General features: G+C 40.1%; 1 protein-coding gene and 1 long non-coding RNA gene across 3 annotated transcripts in view; one reads left to right on the top strand and one right to left on the bottom strand.

Annotated features, from left to right (window-relative positions):
• Window positions 1-18,575, bottom strand: part of ARID5B (AT-rich interaction domain 5B) — a 174,797-nt gene extending 156,222 nt beyond the window's left edge. Inside the window, exons 1-2 of one of the 2 annotated variants that reach the window (XM_019538636.1) lie at window positions 18,363-18,575; window positions 17,781-18,038 (exon numbers count right to left, since the gene is read on the bottom strand). In XM_019538636.1, the coding sequence (XP_019394181.1) occupies window positions 17,781-18,038; window positions 18,363-18,383 (279 nt within the window). In that variant the 5' untranslated portion in view covers window positions 18,384-18,575. The remainder of the gene's footprint in view (window positions 1-17,780; window positions 18,039-18,362) is intronic. The other variant, XM_019538637.1, reaches the window with a different exon arrangement.
• Window positions 18,576-22,075: 3,500 nt separating this feature from the next.
• LOC109312547 overlaps window positions 22,076-22,337 on the top strand; it is a 28,887-nt gene continuing 28,625 nt past the window's right edge. Inside the window, exon 1 of the long non-coding RNA XR_002101843.1 lies at window positions 22,076-22,285. This is a non-coding gene — a long non-coding RNA (uncharacterized LOC109312547). The remainder of the gene's footprint in view (window positions 22,286-22,337) is intronic.

Here is a 22,337-nt window from a genome sequence, read left to right as displayed (position 1 = left end):
TTAGCCTGCAGAACATATAGTTGAATTAAATATCTCTAATTGCTGAATTTCTGTCCTTCCAGGAAACAATCAACTCTTTTCAGTTGTGATAAATAAGCAGAAGTTTTATAGCTGACTATGGGAGCAGGGCTGAAGAAGACTTCAGAAAAAAAGAATAATGAAACAGGAAAGCAAGATGAACTCTAGATTTTTAAGTTAAATATTTGAAAGTTGATGTTTTAACTTGAACTGACTTACAATGAACCTTTCACTCCAAACATTTCTAGTGAAAACATGATTATAGTTACTGTAAATTTATAAAACCATCATTTTTCTCCAAAATAAATACAGCTATTTGAAAAAAGGAAACAATTTCTTGGAGTTATTATACAAAGAGAAATGCCTGATTCTGACTGGGGGGGTTGTTGGTTTTTTGGTTTTTGTTTTGTTTTGTTTTGTTTTGCTATAAATAAAATACTGCTAAACATCAAACAAAAGTAGGTTTACTATTATAAGTTACATACAATGCAAAATCTATGGTAGCTTTGGTGAAAAGCATATCTGATATTTCACTTTTCCATATATGATACAAAATTGCTTTACAGTCACCTTCTATTACATTTAGTGCAATAACAAATATTTGGTTAAAAATAAAAGGCATGCATATATATTAAGTAAGACAATGGAATGGAATCTTTTGTAATGGAATCTTCTTTATCATTGTGTTGAATAACTTCGATCATTGTGCTGAATAGAAGCTTCCACTGAACAACAAACAGTAAAGACAATGTTTTAAATTTCTGTTTATGACAAATGTCAATACTTTGTAAACAATACTGCATAGCACAAAGTACAATTTTAATGGATGGCTTCACCCAATTTCATTACACCATCCACTGGAAATAAAAGATCTGTAGTTGCTATGCATTTTATAGTATTACATGGTGATTATTAAATGTCAGAGTGAGAAAAAAATCAGCCTGCATGAAGACTTAGCTTCTGGATGGGGTCTTCTGGTTAGGATGTTGAATAGAATCATTATGTATAACAATTTCTGAAGTTCAGTAATAGGAAGATTCTATTTAGCAGCTGTTATCCAACTTTAAGATCAAACAAGTTTTTGGTTCAAATGTTATTTTTAAAATAGCTTTTATAATCAAATGATTATTATTTAAATTACTAGTTTCTTCATAGCCATACCAATTCTTGGAAAGGATAACTTTGGCTGTCGTACAAAGTAAGCCAAGCAAACAATTTATTAACCAAAAAAAAGTACAATCACTATTATATCATCAATGAATAAACTTGTTTTTGAGAATACAGCCTTTAAACACATATACGGTATATACAGGAATCATAAACCCAAGTAAAATGATTGAAAAACAGTTCATGTGTTTTGCTACAGATTCACCAGCAAGCCTCCATTTCACATGCCAGGATTTAAGTGGAAGCTTGATAAGCAGGTAGAATATTATAGCAGATATAACATGAGGAAACAGTGAAGAGCATAAATCACAATTTCACATTTAAAGTTCTTTGTGGTAGCAAAGCGACCACACAGCAACAACTAAGATCACCAACTTTCTATTGGCCATCACTACAGTAATATGAATGGCTAGGAAAAAAATAAATAAAAATCATTCTGTGATCATATTAGTACTTTGCAAATGATCATTGTATTAGGGCTGTAAAAACTGTTGGGGCACCTAATACAATTCAAAATGTAAACACAGAAGGGTTCTTTTAATCAGTTTAACTCATAAGTGAAGTATATGAATAAACAATAACAAAAAGTAGCTACTACTATGGTAGCCAATGAAATTAAGCAGGTCTGATTTCTAATCTGGGTGCAGAGAAGAAAAAAACCAAATTGCACTTAAATGCAGTGAATGAAAATGTCCAAAGCACTTAAATGACTTGGGCACAACATCCTTCTAAACTACTTGGTTGATTTTGCCTGTAATTATTTGCCCTTTGTCTGTAAGTAATGACTTAGGATAGGGGCCAGTAACTTTTTCAAACTGCATGCCAGAACAACCTGGCTCCAGTCCAGAGCAGGCTGTGTGTGGTGTTGGCTTTGCCTGTGCTCATGCCGGGACTAGGCAGCTGGGAGCTGTGCTGGTGCTACTTTTCCCAGCCCCCTGCTTCTCAGGCACAGCACAGACAGAGCTTCACCAGGGCCGGGTGGCCAGACTCTGTGTCCACCCTGCTGCTGCTTCTCCTCCCCTGGCATTCTGGCTGCAACGCAGGCATACCTGAAAGTTGCCCAGTCCTGGATCAGTCCCCTGCTGCCTGGTAAGTTTGGGCTCAGCTTCCAGTTGCTCAGCCTCAGCACAGGTGAAGGCAGATGCAGAAACTTCTGGCTCTGCTAACCAGATCCAGTGGCTCTGTGAGCTGGATCTGTCCCACAGGGCATATGTTGCCAACCCCTCACTTAGTGTGTGAGTTTCAAAATGCCCAGTGTTGGTATCATTCTGTTCAGAGTTACCAGTAACTCACCTTTGGTTTGACCCAAGCCAAACACTTGAAAATGTCACCTATAATCCACACAGCATGGATTCAGGGAGGTATTTAAACACTTGTGTCACTTTAAGCACCTAGGATGGACTTCTCAAAAGAGAAAGGTGCCTAAGGTTACTGAAGTGATTAAAAGAAGATAGGTTCCCTTATGTTTTGGAAAGTACACCCTTTAACAGTTCCACAGATTTCACTGGGTCTACCTAAATGCTTTAAGTATGGAATTAAGTACTTCCTGAATCAAGAATGATGGATGCCATAAACCAGGACTATCACCTAGGGATGAGGTACAAGATCTCAAAAACATGACAAGGTTTTCCTCCTAGTGCTCCCTAAGGGCTACCAAGTGGTTCAGCCTTCAAGCCACTCAGCTTTTGGAGATTCATCAGGGGAAAAAGGCTCTGCCCCCACAAGGACATTTTGTCTTCACTGCCAGTCAGCATTTCCTTCCCGCTGGTTGCTGCAGGAACCAGACTGTCATTGGCCACCGCCATTCACTGACATCAGCTTCCTGCTTCCTCTTAGCAGGGAAAGGACAGCCCTGAACTGAAAATTCTGCTAGAAGCTCTATCTTCTGATGTCACTTAGTGGCTCTTCTATACCGGCAGTGCCCCCCAAATGGCACTTACTCTTAGGGGACAAAAGGTTACATTGGTTTAACAGCATTTTCCAAGCCTTTGTAGAGCTTCCCCCGCCCCCCTTGCTGTACTGAGGACACTAGTCTGTGCATACATCTCTGAAAATGCTAATCCAGGGGTGGACAATTATTTCAGGCAGAGGGCCGCTTACTGAGTTTTGGCAAGCCATGGAGGGCTGCATGTCAGGCAGCCAGGAGCAGATTAATATCAATTTTCTATTTTTTTTAGGGGCCCCACGGGCCGGATAGAATGGCCTGGTGGGCTGCATCCAGCCCATAGGCCTCATTTTGCCCACCCCTGTGCTAATCCCTTCCCTGCTATGCAAAAGGACCTGTAGATTATTATGGCCATTGCTGGTGACACAATGCTGGAATAAAACAATGCACTGAAGCAGCCATAATGAGGCTTCTTGCATTATGAAATGGGTAAGAACTATGATTCACATTCTTGAGTTCTTCATCAAGTAAAATTTCCATCTGGGTGTTTGAAGAATTAAGAATGACAGAATGTGTCCCTCTACTAATCCAAACCATTTCAGAGCTTGGTGCTACCAGACAATCCAGCAATGTATGAAATAGGAATAAAGTCCGTTGTGTGGGCTCATAAACCCACAACTGAAGTTCAGGCCTTTTTTGTTGTTGAATTTATGTTTGCCAGGCAGTTAAATTTAATATAAACCAAGGGAAACAACATTTATATTGGTGGCTACAGCATTTCATTGGCTGCACTGAGAATATTTTATTTGGAAAAGGACAGATTTCAAAAAAATAATTTCGGGGAGAGGGGGTGAGCTGCACTGTTAGATGGAAGGTATTTTGACAACTTTTAAGGGGGAATATTTAAATCTTCAGGTGTATGAAAGATGAGTTCAAATGCTAGGAAGTTCGAAGCCCTTCACTTTACCTTTGTTTACATGACAAGAAAGAATAAATAAACAAATATGATCTGCACAGTGGAGCAATGATGGGATAGGGAGCATGGTGCTGAAAAATCCCCAAACCCTGCCTGCCCAAGAATTTCCACTCCTGGCAGAGCTGCAGTGGCAGCAAGTTACAGATTTGAATTTTAGCAATGTAAACAAATGCCAATTTGTAATGATGTTCTTCATGATCAGGGCAGGGTTTCTGGGGTTTCTGAGTCTACAGCTTTAGACGCTGATGCAGTAGTGTCTTAGAGGTGTGAATGTCTGACATTCAGCTTACGTTTGCTGTGAACTTCAAAGCCTATTTGTAACTATTTGAAAACTCAATGAAGAAAAGTGCAAACAACTAGCTTTATCTTTGAAATATAAAGATACAGATCTGGGCCCAGTTTTGTTTTTGAGTTTGACTTCGACTTCCCTGCATTTTTTCTATGTACTTAAATTACATAGGTTGCAAACTTCTATTCAAGTATCTCAGTTCCCTTGTCAGGCTGCTTATGATGATTACCTTTCACATTTGGCTTAATTTTTAAAAAGGAAAATAAGAAATCTATTTCTGTATATTATCATGGCATTTTTTCAGGTTGGGCTTATTTGGCAAGCTAGACAATGAACAAGCAATAAACATCACAATATTTATTCTGCTAATTAATGGCAAAGTCATTTCAAACCAAGCATATCTTTCTGTTTTGGGTAGCATTTTCTTCAACACAGATGTATAATTTAGACATGCACCCTCTTGCTGTTGATTGTTTTTCCTTAACACCATTTGCTTTCAGCCCGATTCAAAGCCAGTAAAGTAAATGTTCATTGACTTCAACAGGCTTTGGATTAGGTTCCTTGTAAATTCATGTCATTAGGTATACACATGAAATGAGAGTATTAGCTAAGAGTCAACTGCTGCAACCTTTACTCATGATGGCAAACGACCCATAAAAGTGGTTTCACTGATTTCACCCAAATGGATAAGACCAGAACAGCTGAACTGGATGTTCTAAACACTAAATGACCTGAAACCACAGCTTTAATTAACACAATAAGAATATTTATCCTGTTTGAGACTGCTGAAGAAGTCCTTAAGTCCTAGTTTTTCCATCATCATACTATTGATGTGTTCCACTACTAAATAATTCAAATTAGAGTCTGAAATAGCTAATGAACTTAAGTACTATTGACGGCAAGAAGACGGATCCTTATACCAAAAAAGCACTGAAAAATAGAGGGGGAGGGAGATCTTAAAGGGCTCTGGTAGCACTACAAACAAGCTCAGGGTTCCACTCACACAGACAATTAGATTGTAAGCTCCCAAGGACAGGAAGCATTTTTCTGTGGTTGCAGCACCTAGCAGAGGAGGCTCCTCGCCTGGAGTAGGCCTCCTAAAGACTAGTATAATACAAACAAACAACAATAACAATTAATTTTAATCATACCCCCTTCTCCTTATCAGGGGTACTCAAATCCCAGCCCACAGGCCAGGTCCAGACTTCAGAGCTATGTAATCCAGCCCACGGGGCTCCTCCTGGGTCCAGAACTTTTGCACTAGGGAAACAGTAGCAATTAACATTGCCACCACTTCTCCAAGCCTCATGAAGCTAGATTATCCTGTGGCTGGGCCAGCCCCGCACAGAGGCATTGGGCTCTGTTCCCACACAGCTGAATCAATGCAACCATGTGTCAATGGCCAGCCAGGGCCTGATCCAGCTGCATGGCAACAGCCTGTCCAGAGCCTGATGCAACCACACAGGAGTATCTTGGTTTCTAAACAACCACCCCTCTCCCCCAGGGTCAGGCACCCCAGTATTCATTGTGTAAAATCTCTTATTTGACATAGCACCTTTTACTCTGACACACGTCCCAAATCAGCTAGATGCATTTGTACATTAAAAACTAAACTAGAAGCTGCATCTTTGGAGGAAGGAAGAAAAAATAAACTGAATTATTTCTTTGGAGCAGTTTAGTTAGCATAATATAATAATAAATAGTGATAGTAGAGTTCCTTCTGTGATGTTATACGATTATAAGGTCCAAAGCATAGCCAAATGAATAATCTCTTGGGTGTATAGCTCCCTCAGAAAACCCACACATTTCAGAATCACTAATGCAGTGAATCCCTCTTAACTACTGGAACAGCAATTATTGTTCACTTATTTGTAAAACCCCTTATTTATGAAGAACATCTTAAAAAAATATGATAAAGGAACATGGATATTAAATAAATAAAAAACAGGTATACAGCGACATATGACTATCAAACCTTCAGAAGATTAAAGAAATCTGCTGTATACCATTTATGTCACCCATAATTACATCTCCATGTAAATATGAAAAACCACCCAAGTAGCATACAGTATTAAAAGAAAAATTCAACTTATGTCGTATTAACTATGCTCTGAAATGGTATGTTTATGAGGTCTCTATTGCATGGTAAGTCTTTAATGAAAGGAACATTTACAGTTTTTTTCCAGACACAGAAAACTCAGGTTTGTGGTAGAAAGACATAAGCACCAATTTCAGTATTTCTTTGGAATTAGGTTTCTTTCAGCTGCTCCTTTTAGCCATGTTGACCAGTCCTTGGGAATGTATTCCCTGCCCACAAAGGTGTCTAAATCTTGAAATAACTGCCTACAAAAACAGCCACTTTTCTTCTGTTCCACTAAAATTTAGTATTCAGTCAGCCTATAATTTTAATACATTTATAGGACTCCAGAGTAAAGTAAAATCTTTTCAACTATCAAGTTAGGCAGTTAGAGGGCAGAGGGTTTAGAAAAAGATATTGATCTTAATAGGCCACCTCCTATTCTGCTTTAACTAAAACAAAGATATCAGATTATCATTTTCGGAGAGGTTCAGGAAAAAAGGACAGTACTTTTTTTCAGAATCATTATGCTTAAATATTATGTCACTGTTGTCTGAGCAACCGTTACAGCCTACTTGAAAGCACAGTACCCTATATTGCCTGACTCAGCAGATGGTTGGAATGCTTATATTCAAAGAAAGAGGTCCGGTACTTAGATCAGTTTAAAGCCAATAATTATTTTTAAAAGAAATATTAACTCTTAGAAGGCTGTTGCTATAGGACAACTTGGGATGACTGCACATCTTGATTCTAAAGAGGCGCAAGACACCACAAATTCTCAGTTGGTGCTGATAACTAGGAAAATTGAGAATATTTTCACTTCAGTGCTTCCAGGGGTCATTTAAGGAATTCTGGAGGTCAGGAGTGATTTGAACACCTGCATGGCTGTCTACTGAATTACTAATCTACTAACATCAAATATGTGGCCTAGAGAAACAGGAGACATACTGTAAAAACTGTTGCTGACAATTATAGGAGACACTGCATGTCATTTATCTGATCAGTTTAATTTGCATTAGAAAACATCTTCAGTCTTTTTGTTGAAACCTTTACCACAGCAGATAGCTGGGGATGCATATTTTACAACCTTGTACATTGTTGATGAAAACACATTCACCCACAGGAGCACAAAATACAATTTGACTATTATGGACTACATTCACTATGGATAATAGAACTGTATATTTCACTTAGACATAAAGAGCTCTATTATCTTCTTTCTTTACACCCCATGTATTTTTTATTTTTCTGTGATTTGGATGAAAAGTGATACTACATGACCCTCATGCAAATTACACAAAATGGTTGTTCTTTCCCCTAGAATCTGGTGCACATCTTAAGTCACTTGGCTACTATGGAGAGCTGCATTGTATTTGCACAAGGGAAGGGAGAAAGGAGTGGAAGCATTGTAAAGGATCAGGTTCATGTTCATACAAGCTGAAATCTGTGAAAAATTGGGTGCATGCAGGTTCCTCTTGAGCTACTAATGCTTACTGTCCCTAAAAGCCATAGCATCTGAGGACTTCAGGTCAGTATTCCTGTCAGCAAGTGAAATACTATCCTCCCCACTACAACACTAAATGGCTTGCCAAAAGTCACACATGAAGTCTGAAATGTAATCAGGAATTGAACCCAGGTTTCCTTGTGTTACAGCCCAGTGGGGCTCAAACTTCTGGCCCTGTGGGCCAGATGAATGGTGTGAGACCAATCTGCGGGCTGGATCCCATAGGCAGGGTTGATCCAGAATGGGATCAATGCATGCGGTCAGTCTGCCAGAGTGATCTGGTTAGGGTGGCTATTGCTCCTGCTTTTTACCAGACCATCCTGTTTTTAAACCCTTTGTACCCTGTCCATTCCTGAACCAAGAACATTGCTGAAGCAGGAACAAACAGCAAAAAAGGCCTATTTTTCAGTTCATTGGTGGAAATGCATGTCAGTTATTTGTCCTCATGATTCTATTTGTTGTTCCTCAAGATAGGGCAGTGCAGCACCTGGAGGAGAGGAGTTCTGAGTCAGCCAGGGAGGGAGGAAGGCAGGGAGGTGGTAGCCCTGCCCCTTGCTGCTGATTGGCCAAGAAGGCCTGCTGGCTGTCTGGTATTGAGGGATGCATTAGTGGCCACCCTAGACTGGGTACACTGGCCCAGCCTGTACACCAAGTCCGGTTGTGTCCCAGGCCCACACACTGCATGCAGGCTTAGAACAACCCCATGTACTGGCCTGGCCCTGCACACCCGATTCAGCCCTGGAGCATCCCACATGCTAGCATGATCCAATTTGGGGTTGCATCACCTGGCATTCAAGGCTCCGCACAGGTCTGGAAATTTGGTGGCAGGGAAGCATTGGCAGCATTAATTGCCATGGCTCTGAAAGCCATGACAATTAATGCTGCCTCCACTTCCCTCTGCCAAACTACTAGAGCCATGAGGAGCTCCATGGATTTGATTTGACCCATGGGCTAAAGTTTGAGCACCTATGTCATAGCCTATAACCACAACCACAAGACCTTCCTACTTTCCTTTCTCCAATGGCCTTACTAGTAGCTAAAGCCATAAGGAACATTTTTTATAGTATTTTGTTCTTGAGCAGATTTTATATTATAAAAGGCATCTACCCTTTTCTCTTTATTTACACTTATTTATTGTGGCCATCTTAGGGGAATACCTTTCAGGACTGTAGGGCTATACAATAATTAGCAGTTTGTAACTTTGTTCCAGAAAAATTCTGCTTTTTAGGAAGAATAAGATACTCCAAGGTGGATCCTTTTTGCATCTACTGGTAACATGTAGTGACCCTAGCAGGAGAGGATGTCAGACCCACATACTACACATGTGGTAGCACCTGCAGCACTACATTAGAAAAATTTGGCTAGATCCATGGCTAACATTCCTTTAGTCCTCTGCAGCAACTTCCATCAAAAGCACTTTTTGAACATTATCAAATTAAGCCTGACAACTACATGATGAAGGACCTATTTCCTTTTGTAGATGGGGTAAGTGATTTGCCCATGGTGACAGACCTAGATCTCCTGAATCCCCAATCCTCTGCCTTAAGTGCCAGCTAAGGCTTTCATTTCCACCTTCCATCCAAAGTCCTTATTCAGGTTCATCATCCACAAACGTCCCTCCCACTTCCTGACACGCACTCCTGTTCTAGGACATATGCAGCCCATTGGGAAGGCATTTGGGCAGCTTGCTCTCCTCCCTGAGCATCTAATAACACATCAATCACCCTTAAGATGCAAGTGTGGTAGGAGTAAAATCCTACATACACATATCAAAACAACACTTATATGTCCACCATTCTTCATTTAAGTACTTAGGAATACTGAATAGAATAAAGCCTGAATGAAAATGCATATGACATGGGAATTTAAGTGACACAGGCTAGAATTTAGAAAGGCCAAAACAGGCTCTTTAATCTGTAATCCTCAAACAATTATTTTAAGAGCTATAATGATCTTATTACATTCAGGTGACTGGTGTTGTTCCCTTTTCCAAATTTGCGTACTGGGTTGTATTTACTTTATACATTTGTTAGAAACTTAATGAAGGTCAAAACACAAAGTCTAAAGGCAGTAGGACCCGTGATGTCCTTCTCAACCTGTCAGGAACCAAAAACAAGGTGAGGAGCCAAAACAAAGGATACAAGTGAAATAATAAAAAGGATGAGGGATTTAGTCCCTTTTGTATTAATAACTATTTATGCAGCCTCCTCTTCATGATTTAGTATTTCCAAAATGAATCGCATGAAAGACATAGTGGAGTGGTGCTGGGTCTTTGTGGGATACTAGGAAATGTGGTGTGTGGCTAGGTAGGGAAGGTGTTTAGAGGGAAGAGCACAAACACTTAGATGTCTGATTTCTATAGCAACTCCTATTTTTTTCTGAATGGAAGTTCAAATTGAATTTATATCTGCCTGTGCAGATAGAAGTTCTGACCAAGGAGAAAATAGGTTTCAGACAAAACATTTTCCCATCAGATGGCTTACAGATCTCAAGTAGTTGTTTTAGTTTAGGCAAGTTGACAGGCAATTCGTTTGTAATTTTGCCTATTACAGTTACAGTATGAAGAGCCTTCCTTGCAGATTACATAATTATATTTTTCTTAACAAGGAGTACATTGCATTAGCAGGTTTAAATTATGCAAGTCTATTCTTTTGTTGTATTGTGTTCTATTGTGCTGGTAAAACAATATGTGCTTTAATTAGCAAATATCTGTAAATAATTTACTTGCTTTTCATACAACAGAACAATGGAGCCAATTTTCACATACATCTACTGAGCATGTACAGTGGGTTTCTTGCCAGAATCTTCCATTGTTCAATATCTATATCAATCTGCCCATTGTTTACAGCCAACATTAAACAAGGTAGACAGAAATTAAGTTCTTTGCTTACCCATAGCAGTCCCCCCAGGAAAGAGAGACTACACATTGTCCAGAAGGGCTAAAATATCCCAAAAATGAAAACAAACTGTTTTATTATCTATAACCCTGGCACCTTCACATAGAAACATGGATGCCTGCCAAACATTAAGGTCACCAGATTAATGCCATAAAATGCCGATGTTCCCCTGACCTTCTGGCTACATTTTAGCTACAAAATGAAAAGCTCAACTTGATATGACATTATGAATCACACATATGTCTAGTTTCTGCAGGGTTAAAACTGGGTGTGAACCCACACACACACAAAGAAAAAGCTCTTAAATCAAGTATGTATGACTGTTCTGAGACTTTAGGCATTGTTATTTTGAATACAAATTAAAGGGCCAGAATAAGCATTTCAAGAATATTTCAGTTATGTATTTCCCAAAACTACATCTCTGAGCAACTAATGCAAATATTACTCCCATAATAGTAAAACTTCTTCCTGAATAAAAGCATATAAGAGCTTGAACCAGAACATACTTTCTATATCATGCGCATATTGTTTGAATATTATTAAAAATGCAAAATCTATGTATGTGTTACTCTCCTGAGCAATACAGTAATTATGATTAAGGGACAAGCAGCACAAAAAGAGCCAATTTATCTTACTTGTGCTTAGGAATACTATTGTGTAACTAAGCAACTAAAGACGAAATATAGTCTAATTAATTCACTCCTATGCTTATTTAAAAGACACAATTAGAACATTTTTATTTTCCAGCCTGCACAGTATCTTAACATGCTTGAGGGTGTACCATGTAAAGCCTATTATTCTCAAAAGACAAGAGTTTAATGTTTTGTGCCACTGATCAGACTGGGAACAGCAACTATAGAGAGCAGTGGGTGCATTTTACAGTCTGAATACACTGAAAAATGAAGATAAAGGGGAAAAAAATCTGTTTAAGTGACCATGGACACCAGATTGCTGGCTAATGGCTAGCAACATGTGGCTTCCCTGAGTAATGTCACTGCCCTCTTTCTTTGCCAGTATATGTTACTGGTGGCGAGAGAGATAAAAATATAAAGAGTGGCTATGCAATTACCAAAACCATGATATTTTATGACAAATGTCAGATCTCTAACACTGCTATTACAATGTGCTTGATTTCCAAAGCTGAATTAATTTGAGCAAGTGTACATTGGAAATTGATGCTATTAGCATGATTTTTAAAGCACCCTTTAATAATCATAATCTGCATGTTTGAACTGTGTTGTCATTACTGATGTTGATAGACCTGGGTATAAGATACACATTTTGGAATCTAAGGAAAGGACTCAATTCTAATTTCAAATAAGAGGGCACAAATCCCTACATATCTTGAAAAATCTATTACTGTGCAAGCAGTGTGGCAGATCTCTCAAGAAAGATAGAAATACATGACCATGTATGTGGGACTGCAACAAATATTTAGGGGCCAGATTAAGGGCTATCTTTATTCACTTGAGTAGCATTCCTCAGGAGAGTAGTCTCTTTGACATCAGTATGGTTCTCTGAGGAATCCGATACTGCCCAGCTTGAGAAACACTGTAAGAACAGGCTCCTAAATGAATGAATGAACTAGGAATATGCTGCTCTCCTAAACATTCTGACTCTGGTTATTACACATTACACATTTTATGGAGGTGAATTAAAAAAAACAAATATTAATCTATAAAAACAAATTATTTCCTGGTAAAAAAATTACAGTGAACATGTCCTGTTCCCCTTACTTGTGTGAGCAGCTCTTACTTACGAAGATTACTCAGATGACTAAGGTTTACTTGTGTGAGTAAGAGGGGAACAAGATCTTTCTAGAACACAGTAAAATAGATTTACTTGAAATAAACATTGATTCAAACTAGATTTTCATAAATGCACTTAAAGCATTTTATCGCTAATAGGATAAGCCAAGCAAGTAAAATTAATAACAACGTAGTTAAAAGAATGACATGTCATCCTAAGTAAATTAATTTTTTAGAGTGTACACTTCATATCAAATACCGTCCCTGGATTTAATGAGCACTGATTTTGATATGTTTTTTAAAGTATAGCCTAATTAGTGCTGACAGTTTTAAAAACATGAAAATACAAGTTGCTAACAAGCATTCCATTTCAGAATCGCTTCAGCAAAGGTCAGTAGTTTTATAGAGTCATATTGCCCCCTCAGCTTATTGCAATGAAGAGGATTAAATGAGCAGAAAATCTATGGGAAACCTCAGCTACAGTGCTGTGGGTTGCTGAGTGGGGTGGTTATAAGTTGGTACAGCATCAACCCCCATTTTCTCTGAGTCTACAGTATATGAGCTCATGGGTTTGGAGCTTTGTGCTGACTGGGTTGGGTGGATTGAGCTGGGGGCCAGTTGGGGAGGTGCCTGTGGATTTGGTGGGAGGAAGGGGTTTGAGAAAACAGGAAGGCTGCTCATATGGCATCAGTTCTCAGCAAACTCATTGGGACCATTCCATCCTGATGCCCCATAAAATTACATCAACCTGGCAGCATTATCTTATGTTAGTTCCCAACTGTTACGCCCAACTCTTTTTAAAGTACAGGGTTGGAGAAGTACTGGAGCATGTACTTCACTTTGAGCATGATATTCAACTAGACAACTGCACAGGTTTTCATAATGGCAGTAGTTGAGTATGTGCTTCAGGGCTGTGCTGGACCAGGCTGTAAAGTAACAGTAGTGGGACAGAGGAGGCTTAAGACCTTGTGATAACATAACTCCTGAAGGGAACTTCGAAGACATCCTGTGTTGCTCCAATGGCAACACTGAGAAGTGCACTCTGCCCTCCTGCTGCTGCTCAGTATACACCCAAGCCCAAAATTAGGCAGTGGAAGCAGTTTAAGGTGGCCCTGAGCATGAGTCATGGACTACCTTCTGGATCTAAAGCCTTTCCTTATGGACCCTAGGACACCCACAGACCTGGAGAATGAAAACAGCTTTTACTACACCAGAAGGCAAACCTCACTTTCCTGCCCCATTAGACGAGTAGGAGCACCACATCCCTCCTTTCTGTCTAATGTTGGCCCTCCCATGCCTTTTTTGCATGCTGAAGTGAAGGTACTACAATTTCATCCTTCTGAATGAGAGCACAGCTCCTCTACAGGGGAGATAGATGATATTCAGCTGAGCTCTCACCACATCTGGCACCTCAGTAGGAAAGGCAGAGTCCTAGAATTCAGACCTACAGGGAGTGCTTGTGAGCTGGATTTCATGACAGTGTTGGAAAACTGTGTCTTTGGGAATGTTGACTCCTCTCAAAATAAATGGGTAATTTTTACTAAGTAAACAAGAGTCACTCTTGGCACAAATTGACATAACCCTGACAGAGGGCCCTGTTCTATTCTTATTTCCATGCATGTAAATGGGGTTCCATGTGTTCAACTCTGTGTTGTTTCGTTAATTTTGTGTCATTAATACCTACACTTTAAACCCATTAAGATTCTGATCCTGCACTTGATGGGTGCTCAATCTCAACTTCACTTTTGTTTGCTTAATGGTCTGAAGGAGCTCTGATGTGCCTTTTAGGCATATAGTGAATTTTAAGACAATGAGAAGCACCTGCAATAGGACAACACACATGCTTAAAATTAAGCATGTACTTAAGTGTTTTCCTGGACTGAGGCTCAAGTGCACAGTGACATCCAGTGTTAACAGCACAGAGGGTTATATTTAAATATGGATGATGAATTCAACTGGCTATAAAAAGACTTATATTTACACTTATCTCTGATTAGCTCAGACATTTGGCAATCAGATAAAACATGCCATCAGAAATTTTTGAGTAACAGAACCATTACACACCTACTTTGTTATTTCCCCTTGTGAGCAGTCACTGACTGAATACCGCAACTGTGAGAAATTATTCATTGATAGCGAGAACACAACATTTACAAAAAGCTGGTGCTGCTAATCATCAGACCAGTAAAGATATCTGCCAGTGACAATGGTTAAACCTCTCACTGGCTTGATCAAAAGTCTAGGATAAGACCAGTTGCTCTGCTAATCAACAATTTTACTCACAGCAAGTGCCTCTGTTGACCTTTGACATCACAGAAAACCTTTGACACAGCAGATTTACAATACACATAAAAGCTCAGTCTCACTCTATCCCTGTTTTCTTCAATGCAAATGGAGGAGTTTAAAACCATAGCCAAGAAGAATGTCTTCACTATAATTATAAATTACCTGTAACTCAAGAACTACATTTCTATATAGAGAAAATAGGCAAAGGATTACAAAACATCTTGGATCCAAACCCAGCTGTGCTTATGCTTTAGGAACAGATATCAATGTCATTTACATAGAAGAATTATTACTCAGGCTTAGGTACTTGAAATGATTGTTTTATATGTTAGTAAAGAATGAAAAATGTTTTCTTTAAGTAACCAAGTGCCAATCTGCACAAAGCCTTTTGTCTTTTAGCTACGTGTTTCTGAACAACATTTTTATCATTCAAAGCTTTTTAAAATCCATGATAAAAAATCATTTCAATGTATATAAACAAGTTAATGGAGTAAGTGAAAACAAAGTACATTTCTTAATGGGAGTGTTAGGTTGCCCTCTCTAGGCCCTGGCTCTCAGTACTAGTTTCTGTAGGCTCTCTGCCAAAGAAGTATCGCTGTTGCTGTTTCTGCTGCTGCTACTCTGCTAATGAATGACTAACTTAGGCCAGAGGGGAAATGACATCACCCGGGTGTAAAACAGAACTGTATTAGGAAACTTTCTACCTGCTTTGCATTTGTCATAATTATTCTATACAATGCAAGAATCATTTGCATAATTTAAAGGCATGCCATTAACTCAAATGAAAATTGTTTTCATATGGTTGAATAATTCAAAATGACATCACTTAAAGCCCCAATGAAATATACAAGTATAATCATTCAGCTAATTACTAACAGTGTTTGTATTTTTTTTAAAATCAAATCATGCATGTTATTAGGAATGTACATGCAGCTGAGAATTACTGTATAGAGGGAATGATCTTCCTTATAATGGTAGGATTAATTTTCTCTGATGTTCATACCAGAGTAACATGAGCTGATCATTAAGGCATATTAAAATGATTTGTCCCCTTCCTCACTCCCTCCCTTTCAAAACTCTTGCATGTAAAGCACTCGTATACATGCAGCTTTTGCTGTTAAATATTAATCACCAGCAATTTTAAAGCATCTATCCTTCACTGTCATCTCTTTATTCTTAAAAAAGGGTTCCCACTTGAAATTGCAAGCAGAGCGGGCAAATGATACTGTGACAGAGGGGAATTAAAAAAATGCACATTCAACTATATTGTCGAAAGAACTTCCCACAAAATATCTAATACAATCCTCAATGATTTCCTGTCTGGTTTAGGAGAATGTCTATTATTTTTGTAGTCTTTTCTGGATATGTAATCCTTCCCTTTTCCAGATCACAGACCATGTTGAAGTAATAAATTTGAAAAGCAAATAATAAGAAGTAGGGAGGGGGAGGGGGAGGGGAACAGAGACAGCTGCACAGGAAAGTTGGACAGGGGGAGGGGACAGAGGAGCTCTCAGCAGAGGAGAGGTCAACCTGTTCGTATTTTTCAATAACCTCTCCATGCTCCAAAATGTCAACTCTGACATCAGGAAAGATGGACAATTTTCAAAAAAGTAGGACATCAAGAACTAGGGACTTGTTTCAGAAGAAGCAGCATCCAAGGCAAATGTTTGACAGGCTACGCTAATTAAGGAGCTGTAATACGAATGGGTAACTTGATACTTGGGGGGGGGGGTGAGAAAACAACCCCTACAATTAACTCCATCAGACTATGGAGTGTTGAAGGAACTGGCAGCTCAGATTGTATGGGGGCTTACTGTGGAAAGGAGGAAGGCTTCCAGCCCCCCATGTTTGCACTGAAATATTGTTGCAGCCACATCTGGCTCTTCTGATCGTTTGCGGACTGCCCATCTCCCCGCATAAACATAGCGCTGTTTGTACAGCACACAAAAATAGTTCCTCAGTAACACAGTGCAGTCAGCTGACTGGAGTAGCCAGCAGAATTGCGGTCATACATGAAATTACAGAGCTGGAAGAATACACTGTAAACGCAGTCTCTGGGCTCCAGGCGATCTGATGTCCCTTGGCTTTGCACTTCTGGGGCACTTCTAATCAAACTTTCCCAGGTGCAAGGCACCAGGGTCTCTCTCGGGTGCAAGTCAGGGAAACGATACAAGGCTTGATTTCAGCATTAACCTGGAAAATGTCCACTTTTTCATAGTAATTTTAAACTAGCACATCAAGCGAAATGTATTGGAAAAGATAGTTGTTAATGCTTAACGTGTTTGTGCTGGTTACATGAGTGCTTTGAAATACGCCCAGGCATATCTGCAAGTTATTTGAATGTATTATTCCAGTACCTGTCATTTATCACTTTATTCAACACGTCTTTGCCAGCTCAATAGCTTTTGATCTCACTCAGCCTCCATTTCGTAATTTCCGCCCTCTTAAACATATCGCATACTAAAAAATGTGAACAATATCTAAATGCACAAGAAAAAAAAAATCCCAGACCAAGCACTGAAATCAGGAGGGAGAAAGAAACACACACACACACACACACACACACACACACACACACACACACACACACACACAGAGCAAAGCATGTGACGTTCAAGCAGCAGCAAGGGGTAAAAAGAAATCATTAAAAATAGTCCCCCACCCCCCAAACAAGTTATTTAATCTTTGCTGAACGCCCCCCCCCCCGATGAATCGCACCCCCTGTGTGTGAAGCTGCCTTGCAAACTCTTACAATGGGAAGCAGCTCGAGTCCCTGGTAGTGGCACTACCCCTTTAACATGCTTCACGTTGTCTGCAGAAGGGAACATTTCAATCCTGTCCTTTAATAAACATTACAAGCAGGGGGAAAAAAAATCCAGTCTCACGCAGAGACACAGACACAGACACACACATACAGAGAGAGATATGTTTACCACCTCGCCGTGGTCACTATTTCTGCCCTGGGGAGTATCTTCTGGGAGAAAATAAAGTTTGGAGCTGGATAAAAGTTGCCTGCTAGTCCTCTCTTCCCACAACAGCTGGAGCTCCGCTATGCAAATCGGATCCTCTGGCTTACATCTTACAAAGAAAAAGTCGCCAAGGGACAAAATTCTTGGTCTGCCTTCAAGGTGGAACTGAAAAGCCTTGTAGAAAATGTAAGGTCCGTGCAAACCACACGGAGAACCGACCCACTGCAGGGGGGAAAAAGAAAAATCAAATCAATAAAAGAAATAGGATATCATCATAATTAAAAAATGCTAGAGACACTCAGCTAGATCATACATGGACTAGAGGTGGGAATATGATCTCCCAGGATGAGGGGTAAAGATCTCTAGGAAAAAAAATCATCATCACCTTATGATAACACCAATTTGTGTGATCAGTGGAGGAATTTAAAAAGCGGGGGGATGCCTTTTGGGGGTGCAGAGGGGCAAAGTTTGTTGGAAAGTTTGTGGGGGCCATGCCAGGCTGGCGGGGCCCCGGGGCGGGGGCGGGGGGCGCGGAGCAGACGATACCTGGACCGAGTTGGGCTCCATCTCGACGTTCTGAATTGATTGAACTCAACATTCTCTCCAAACTTGTTGGCTTGAATGGATTGCATCAGGTCCTGGCAGGGGAAAGCTCTCTCCTCCACCAGCCAGCCCGGAGCCTCAATATAAAACCCGAACCGCGCCTCTCCAGCTTCCCCAAAATGATAGAAAAAGCAGCCCAATATTTCTCCTGACCCCCAGTTTCCCAGCCGAGTGGAATCGGGGTTGGGGTTCCGCCCGATTGCTCCCCGATCAAATTGACAAGGTGGGTGGGGGTTGAGCCGGAGCGGAGGACAGAGGCGAATAGATCAAGACAAAATTGGGATCGAAAGCCCGCAAAAATCCTGCAACGCTGCTGCCTGCTCTGGAACTTGGTTTCATTCCTGGAAAGCCGCCCGGGGGATGCACAGGGTTACCCTTCCATTTTTGGTGGGCACAAAGGCTGCCCGGCTCCGCTGCGGATCTGACAGGACCTGCTTGTATATGTCTAATATAAAGAACATTTCCTGCAGAGATTCAGGGGCGCTGCTCTTCTTTCTAATTCTCTTTAGCAGATTTGCTTTTATTAGACATGCAGATTTGTTTCATAGTTACATTGCGCTCCCTCACTGCCATATTTCCAAGGAACTTAATCTGTTACATTAGCTGTTGGATGCCTTTTTCTCTGGGAAAAGGAAGAAAGTGGGTTATCGATTATATAAACATATAAATATTAATGCATTTGTTCGCTTGGCAAAAAAAAAGGACTCAGCAAAAAAGAGGGGGATAAGTGAGCACACACATACAGACAGAGTCACATCCCCACACACCCCGATCGCGGGATTTTTGCAAACAATATTGAACTGACAGCTACTGCATTTAGGGATGGGAACAATAACCGATGCATGAGAAATCAATACATGGGAGCAGTGGGCTGGTCGGAATATGAATTCAGGCTGCTCCCAGATCTGCGTATGCATTTTTTAATTTTGAAGTATATACACTCGTACGTGTTTACAATGCTGATCTGTGCCAAGGGCGCTCTCAAATTATAATGTATTTATATAACCAAGTGCTACAGGAATACTGACTTAAATGCACTCTCTCTCTCTCTCTGAGAATTACACACACACACACACACACACACACACACACACACACACACGAGAAAGAGCTGGAGCTACCTCGTAATAGTTTGGAACTGGGAGGAGGGGGAGAAGGGGGGGGAATCCATTTGGAAACTAGTTAAATACAACTAGAAATTAAGCTGTTTAAAACCGAGGGCATGAACCGTGAGACAATAAAGGCTTTAAATGTGTATATTTATTGTTCTGGAGCCCTGAAGCATTGCGAGGTTTGCATGTAGGGTTATTATGCAAACACTGAGAAACTTAAGAACAAGGGAAAGGCACAGCGATCACTGCAATCAAATGGCAAAGCCCAGCACCGATCCAGCAGCCTGGGTCTCCACTGCCAGCCTTCACATGCAGTTTCGCAGGGTGGCTGGAAAATGGTGCACTCTTTCCTCTCTGTCTCCCTCTCTCCCCCAATTTTGTCATATTGGCACCCAGCCGACCCCAGTAGGACTGGCACGGTACAGAGTAAACATGTGAGATATGGAGAATAAGGTCTGTACAGTATGACAGTTGAAACCTGATCTGTGATAAAATTACAGGATGTTGAAATTACTAGTAAGCTATTTTTAACGCTTTCGCAACGTTTCACCTCTAGCCACAGCGTCTAGTTGAAACAGGATTACTTTAATGAAAATTATATTCACATGGCTGAAGTTAATAGTGTGGAAGCGGAGCAGTGGGGACAAATGCAGATCCTCAGCGACTGGTGGCTTTACAGTAGAGCCATCCCCATAGATATTCACAATGCATGTCCTCATTTTATTGCGAATTAGACCACTTATCTGAACCCTACACTTAAAACACACATAGGGAAGGAATAAAAGCAAGATCCAGCTTGTTTCTGTATACAGGGAGATAAACGAAAGAAAATGGCAGGTCTTCAGATTACATCAAGAAATAAAAGCCCATGCCAAAGAACTGGAAGCTGTCGAAAACTATTTTAATAATTTAAAGTAATATCACAACTCAGCCAGATGTAGGAGGCTCCATAACAACAATTTATGCTGTTCTCTTCTCATTCAGCATAAGTAAGTTAGATGATCTGTGGGCATCATTCTTTAATGAGCTTTTCTTGAAATTTCATCTGAACGTTATATTCCAGAGAATATGTGGTTACAGAATGAAATTACAGTCCACTTTTTTCTTTTGACTTTATAAGGTAGTAAATACATCATGCATTTAATTAGATCAAACTACTTCAGTCATCTTTACATAGTGTGTCCATAGGTGGCCAGAAGGCATTTAAAGATTGCTTTTAACATGAGATGTGATTGATATGTGTATTAGGCTGTGCATTGTTCTGGTAAACAGCTAGTGGAGTTGAAGTGCGCTTGTTTTAGAGAACTTGGGTTGCAGTATTTTGACAAGATCATATTTAAGATTGACTCTGAGTCAGTTTCCTGTATAAGCAATGCAGCAGCATTTATTCAGGAAACCTCAATAGAAAGCCTCCGGGCATTCCTCTATTGTATATTAACCTTTTTCCTCTTAATGCACAACGTTTTACAGCAGCTGAGCAACTTCTATTTTGTTTGACGCTGTGGTCTTAAAGTGTCTAGAAGATACTTTTATCTAATTGGAAACACTGTATCACTGTCTGGGAAAGGTAGGCGCTCCAGCGTACTGCATGCTGCGTAATCCTTGTAGGGGGAAAAATCTGTGATAAGGGTTTTCTGATGTTAACAATTGCAGTGGATAGTTGTGAAGAGCTGCAATTCTGTAATTAGATTCACGCTGCATAGAGCCAGAACTCGGCCATTAGGACAGATCCCCTCCCCAGAAAAAAACCCTACCTCAAATAAAAGCTGGCGTTCAGGGTTTGTTGATTTTTATACTGGGCATTTAAGAAAAATATATCCCGGTGTAAATCCTTTCCTGCTTTACCTTTTCCTAATGCGATGCCTGTTCCGCACCTGTAAATTATCTCCTCTGCAAATATCCATACAAAGAAAGTTTCAATTAAGATAAGTAGATTGTATTGAAACTGTTCTTTGAAGTAATGTAGTTAATAGCCTGTTTGATTTCTGCTTGTGAAAGAGTAATAACGTGTATTCAAGGCTCCATCAATCACAGAGCAGATGTAAGGCTTCAGACACTGACACCCAGGGGAAAGCACCAAACTCCTGCAGTGCAAGGGCTCTCTCCTAAATGTAAAGTAAATACTCATAAACAGACTGAATGGCGCAGAAAGACAATCCATTCAGGATAGCACGAAAGTAACTGTTCTGTTTATGTACCAGAGCCTGTAGCAGGGCTTTACTGAGTAGAAAAGAGAAATAAAGGGGGGGGGGGTTTGTTTAGTGTTTATATTCCCAACCATTTCTAGTGCGTTTCCTGTTCAGAGACACAATAAACTGCACCCACACGCCTCTCTATTATTGCTTTTCTTGCCAAAAAAGAAGAAGCCTGGATCGCCTTTTTATCTGATTTCTTGAAGAATAAGGGGTGTGTGTACTTGGGGGGAGGCAGGTTAGTCAATGTCTCTGAATCTTTTCATAAAGGAACTGGAGGATTAGGTTACTTACAAAACCAGCAGTGAAATAATTAGGGAAGCTTCAGCTGTAATAAACGCTGTCATAAAAAGTCCAGTGGGCAGGGATTGGACCCGTCACTGGAAAGTGCAAATGTCCCGCCTTCCCTCCCCCACCTATTTTTTTTCAAGAGAACTGAAGCATTTTTGACCTTGACTTCAATAATACTTCATGTTTTAGTACTTTAGTCAGCAGTTTATCGACTAATTGCTATACACTACCGCATGTGGCTTGAATCTGCAATTGCAGCTCTCTTTTAATGGTGAGTGAATTGCTTGATAAAGACTGGGAATTCAAGCAGGCTCAGTTGGTCC

The sequence above is a fragment of the Crocodylus porosus genome, unplaced genomic scaffold, assembly GCF_001723895.1.
Source record: "Crocodylus porosus isolate Cpor-Errol unplaced genomic scaffold, CroPor_comp1, whole genome shotgun sequence".
Classification (NCBI taxonomy): domain Eukaryota; kingdom Metazoa; phylum Chordata; order Crocodylia; family Crocodylidae; genus Crocodylus; species Crocodylus porosus.
Note: the sequence above shows the minus strand (reverse complement) of the source record. Positions and strands in the feature narration are given on the sequence as shown.